Source organism: Haplochromis burtoni, unplaced genomic scaffold (genome assembly GCF_018398535.1).
Source record: "Haplochromis burtoni strain Fernald_Lab_line unplaced genomic scaffold, NCSU_Asbu1 Contig_3996, whole genome shotgun sequence".
NCBI classification, from domain to species: Eukaryota; Metazoa; Chordata; class Actinopteri; order Cichliformes; family Cichlidae; genus Haplochromis; species Haplochromis burtoni.
The window spans coordinates 1-4,974 of NW_024586357.1; the positions used below are offsets into that span (position 1 = coordinate 1).

General features: G+C 38.0%; 2 protein-coding genes across 3 annotated transcripts; one reads left to right on the forward strand and one right to left on the reverse strand.

The window, feature by feature from the left end:
- The first annotated feature begins 721 nt into the window (after positions 1 to 721).
- On the forward strand, positions 722 to 2,622 carry LOC106632963. 2 transcript variants are annotated; one of them, XM_014331723.2, is made up of 5 exons: positions 722 to 826; positions 1,022 to 1,212; positions 1,346 to 1,439; positions 1,621 to 1,814; positions 2,435 to 2,622. In XM_014331723.2, exons 1-5 carry the CDS (start codon positions 738 to 740, stop codon positions 2,620 to 2,622), a joined length of 756 nt encoding a protein of 251 aa, XP_014187209.2. In that variant the 5' UTR covers positions 722 to 737. The 2 variants fall into 2 exon arrangements, with proteins under 2 accessions (XP_014187209.2, XP_042073883.1); XM_042217949.1 differs by having other exon boundaries at positions 1,621 to 1,804; positions 2,435 to 2,578.
- A 78-nt stretch (positions 2,623 to 2,700) lies between these two features.
- On the reverse strand, positions 2,701 to 4,579 carry LOC106632981. The gene is made up of 5 exons (XM_042217948.1): positions 4,430 to 4,579; positions 4,030 to 4,223; positions 3,386 to 3,533; positions 3,086 to 3,290; positions 2,701 to 3,005 (listed from the first exon to the last, which is right to left on the reverse strand). Exons 1-5 carry the CDS (start codon positions 4,577 to 4,579, stop codon positions 2,701 to 2,703), a joined length of 1,002 nt encoding a protein of 333 aa, XP_042073882.1.
- Positions 4,580 to 4,974: the final 395 nt, after the last annotated feature.

Below are 4,974 nucleotides of genomic sequence, written 5' to 3' on the forward strand. Positions count from 1 at the left end.
TGATTCAAATAATGAAAGTATACTAGCGCAAAAACAAAAAAATAGACGCATTTTCAATGTCTGAAACGGGAAGTACTTCTTCTGCGCGTTTTTTTATGGCGCGTGCACACCGTCCCCCACACAAGAGATCGACGGCCTTAAAGTTACACTGGAATAAACAGAGGATGGACCATTACGTTGTTTTTAGGAAAACTAAGAGAGTGACACTCCGGGACGAAGACATGACTGCAGAAAAACTGGGTCGCATCTTTCAGGTAGATATGTAAACTTCGCAAACTTTGCTTTCAGCAGTTTTTTTATGAACGTTATTGTTCTTCCTTACTGCGGAACGGCTAACGTTAACATTTGGTGATTTCATGTAGGCCTACTTTTACTAATACTATGTCTAGCCGTCTTCATTGTGCTAATATGTGAATTGTGCACATGTGCTAATGTGTAAATAGTTATTCATTGACTTTTACCGGCTACTAGCTAATAAGTAAGCGTTTAGAGCCTATTAACCGTGTGCACAGGAGTAACACGTTAGCAGAGCAACGTGATTTACGGAAACTTTTCTTAAACAGGTATCCGCGCATACTCTGTACATCACGGATGATTCAAACGTGGCTATGTTCCCCGGTGCGGTCTCTGGTGTTTTCAGCGCATTAGACCTTACACCCAGAGGTCACTATGAAGTCCACGGAGAAGATATGGAGTCAATTCCAACAGCAGGTTCCAGCGGGCAGCGTTTTGCATTTATGCGAGCACCAGCTGTGGCAGCGTCTGCACCTTCATGTTCACAGCAGGCTACTTCAAGTTCCCCTATGTCCTCCAAAACATTTCAGAGGTAGGATGAGTCTGTGTTCTTGAATATTAAATTACAGAACAGGCAAAATAAAAAGAAACATAAGGTGCATGGATAGTTGAATTGTTAAGAATAGCAAAGCTGTTTTAGTACAATTTGCCTATAGCAATCACTGAATGGATTTGTGGCCTGCTGTCTTTTACAAGATATGTAAAATTATTATGTTTTGTTTTACAGATCAGTGTACTTTGCAGATGTAGTTGGTGGGAAGTTGATTCCCAATAGAATGGTGGTTGTACGATTCCTGGAGTCTGAGGCTACGCTTCAAGGGATAGTAGGAAAAGTGCAAGATGCCATTGGTAATTACAACCCAATAATTTTGACAGATGCACAGGGCAATGCAATTCTGGAGTCGGAGGGCACAACAGGTGAGCCATAATATTACAGCTAAAGCCCATATCTTATGGAGAGACATGTCTTACCAGACTCTTTGTAATATTTATTGGGTAATATGGTATTGGCTTCTAAACAGGTTTCTTTGGTTTTGTTTTTCATCTGTAGGGTCACAGTACTGGAGACAAAATGCACGAAAAATTCTTGCTGTGCCTGAACAAGACTTTAATTGCCTCCAGGGAACAAAGAGGAAGAAACTGAGGTATGTGAATAAAAATGTATATACTATAGGATGAACATCAATATAGAAGAATTAATTTGATTTAAATCCTATAATAGCAGTAAGACATCACTACATAAATCATCATCTATCAGTAAGTGATGTGATGTTTCTTTAAGCCAGTAAGTAGCTTTGACATCTGATTATCCATTTTTATTTGTAGCAGCCGTAAAGATGATGATAGTGCCAGTTTGGGAGAAGTGAGTGACAAAATAGAAGAGTTGGTGTTGGCATCTCAAAGTCTGCCAGCTGTCACAGCAGCAATCAAAGAGCTCACTGATCTTGCAGTTGCCCAGAAAGTCACAACCCCCAAGCTGCAGACGCTCAAGGAGGGATTTAGCTGCGTGGTTTGTATGAGTATGTTCAAATGTTGCTTAGTAAATACATTACATCTACACTAACATTTTAATTACAATTAAAACAATGTCAAACCACATTCAATCATTACTTTGGACAAACATTTTTTTACCAAACATAGGCTCTTTATTCAGCAGTGTCCATTTAAATACTTAGGCACAGACAATCAAGATGCAGGTCTACTGTAACATAACATTCAAAAGTTTACATGCACATTTAATTTGGGTTCTCCTTGCAATATTGACTATGAAAGTATAGCTTTTCAAATTGATTACAATGTCAGTATGGGTGACGGTACACTGTTCACAGTAATGTAAAACTAAAAAGTTCACATTTAAAATGGGACTGTAGTTGCATATATTGAATCAAGTACCTGTAACTTTTTCATTTTTCTTGCTTGCTAATTGAGAAAATGTACTGATTTTGCCCCTCATCAATTATAGACAAAAATATAGACAGGGACTTTCTCAGAACAGCGTGAACAAGAGGAATTACAGAATAACCAAAAATATTCTGCATGCTGTCTGTAAATTTATGTCAAGACTGACTTTGAACCTATAGTTTGAACTAAATTCAACATAAATGGATAACAGTCTCACTTATCTGATTTACTTTTGCAGACATCATTGAGGATCCAGTGTTCTCACTGTGCTGCAGAAGCATTATTGGCTGCAAGACATGTGTGGAACAGTGGCAAGAGACATCACAGCACTGTGCAAAATGCAGGGAGAGTAACAACGGAGTTCTACAAATTACTGGTCTAACAGCTGCATTTTCTGTATTGAAATCTTTTTTTGCAGAGGAGTAATGTAGTGTGTACACACAAATGTTTACAGTCAGTTGATTTTTTTTTTGTCTGTTCTGTACAGTTTACAGATGCAGTGGTTCATACATTTCTCTGAGTTATGTTTATGAGAGAGAGCAGAGCTTCTTTGTATGGCATAAAGTCACCATTTACGGCTCTAAAAAACAAATGTGAAATATCAGGATATTTTTCTGCAAAATGACTCTCTGTTCTAAGTTTGTCCTGTTCGGTTGTGAAGGGATCAACTCCAAAAGTCGAATGTTCTTTGAGTGCAGATCCCAAGTGCTGCCTGTACAGGTCTGCTGCTTCAAGTGCATTTGGCAAGAGCTCTGGAGAAATTCTTCTTTTACACCCATGTTCTGCAAAGTGATTTGGTATGCCTTTTCCTGTAAAAAATAGAGGAGGTGTTTAAATGTTCATTATCAGGGTTGTAAGCAATCTGACTTTTTTTTTTTTTTTTTTTTACCTGGGATTCTATGAGCATTCCATGATTCTACCACACTTGCAAGACCAATGTTACACAGCTGACAGGTTAGATTGGACACACAGTATCGCACAAGGTTATCCTCCATATCTATCTCCTCCTGGTCCATCAGCTGGAGTAGGGCAGTTTTTAGTGGGTAGTTGACACGGTTGTTGATTTCAGGCCAAATCCTTTCAACTGTGTGGTTCTAAAAGAGTTAAAAGAAACATGTCTTAAATGTACGTAGTAGTACACGTAATAGTATAAGAATTTCAGCTGATGTTAATGGTACTTAAATCTTACTCTTGTGGATGAGGTCTGTAAATAAGGCAGTCTCTCCTGATTGAAGCGATTATGTGACAGCATCTCTTGCATGAACAGTGTTAAATAAAATTCCTTTCCATGGTCTACTCGCACCTGGTCCCACATACCATAGGTGATCACTGCAGGTCTGGTACAGGAAAAATAAAGAATATTTATTAACTATTTTGCTTTAAGACCAGCAAAGGTGTTATTATTTTGAATGTATTCATTCATGTTTTTTTTGGGTAATATTTTAGTTGTAGTAGGACAACATATATTTCTTAAGTTTCTTTGCAATGTCACTGTCATGCTCAGACTTTAGATGTATGTCAGAACAATTGAAAGATATGTGGAAATCCAAGAACCTTGTTCCATTCATAAATGAACACTGATTAATTGCAATTAAGTAGTTAAATGATTCATGTGCAATTCCATTTTATTTATTTTTACATTAATAGAAAATGTTGATCAAAATGTTTGGTAAGTTCTTAATATATTATATTCAGGAACATAACCAGACCCATCTGTTGCATGTCTAATTTAAATTCAAATATTGTAAATTTGGGTGCAGCTCATGTCCAATATGACTAACATGTCCATCAAAACACTTAAGATGAAATAAATGGTTTGAGAGGTTGTATTACCTGAAAACATATTCATAGATGCTCAAGTTGTTTTTGATTGGCATTGTGGAATGACTCACAATCTTTTTACTGAATCCATCTACAGCTAAAACATGGGTGACTCCAAACATTACAAGTTTCTCGTTTTGGTCCAGGTGAACCTTGTGCCCCATGCATTCAGCATGGTACGGTGTGGGATTAAGATTCCGAGCTCCCTTACAAAAAAATCACAAAAATAAATGACAGCTGACTGGATAAAGGCAGATTTGATCATACGTTTGAGGAAGAGTCAAGTAACTGTTAAAGCAGGGCGTACATCTGTTAAACAGAATTAGGCCCTACCATTACATGATGTATATCACAAATATGACAAAGAACATTGGAATACAGTTCTAGTGGAAGATTAAATAACATAGGCTACCTGGCGTCTTGCTTCATGATAAGGTTGATGCACCTCTCTTAAAATTGACCCAATTCGTCCCTCTGCAGCATGTACCCCTTTTGTGGACAGATAGCCCTTCATCATTTTGCGGCCATATGTTGGGCCCACCTGTTTAAAATAAAAGATCATGCTACTACTAGAACAACAAATGTAAAGTAGCTTATTCTGAAAGCAAATGTGTAAAGCTAAAGTATTGTGCTAATTAACTGTACAAATACCAGTGAGAGACATCTTTAAAATAACTAACGTTACCCACCACCCGCAAGACGCTAAAACGCGCGGGCGCGCGCACACAGTCTAGACTAACCCCCTTACAACCCAGTTAAGACAACCATACACAGTCATAAGGTGAAGGAAGAAAGTACCTTACCTCATTTATAGCTTGTGTCACCTCAAGCTCCAACCGTGTGTCCGAGAGTCGACAGCTAGTGATTTGCTCAGCACAAAACTTTCTAACATTTCTCGCAGAAAATCCTCTCACTTCCCCGTGTTCATATGACAGACGCTCTGATATAATTTCCGAT

Bases quoted from the DNA above. Each gene is read 5' to 3' on its own strand.
- LOC106632963 (XM_014331723.2), top strand. From the start codon at position 738: ATGCGAGCACCAGCTGTGGCAGCGTCTGCACCTTCATGTTCACAGCAG. The intron at 1,440-1,620 runs GTATGTGAATAA...TTTTATTTGTAG, and splicing joins ACAAAGAGGAAGAAACTGAG to CAGCCGTAAAGATGATGATA. The intron at 1,815-2,434 runs GTATGTTCAAAT...TTACTTTTGCAG, and splicing joins TAGCTGCGTGGTTTGTATGA to ACATCATTGAGGATCCAGTG.
- LOC106632981 (XM_042217948.1), bottom strand. From the start codon at position 4,579: ATGATCTTTTATTTTAAACAGGTGGGCCCAACATATGGCCGCAAAATG. The intron at 3,534-4,029 runs GTAATACAACCT...TTCCTGTACCAG, and splicing joins ATCTATGAATATGTTTTCAG to ACCTGCAGTGATCACCTATG. The intron at 3,291-3,385 runs GTAAGATTTAAG...TAACTCTTTTAG, and splicing joins TACAGACCTCATCCACAAGA to AACCACACAGTTGAAAGGAT.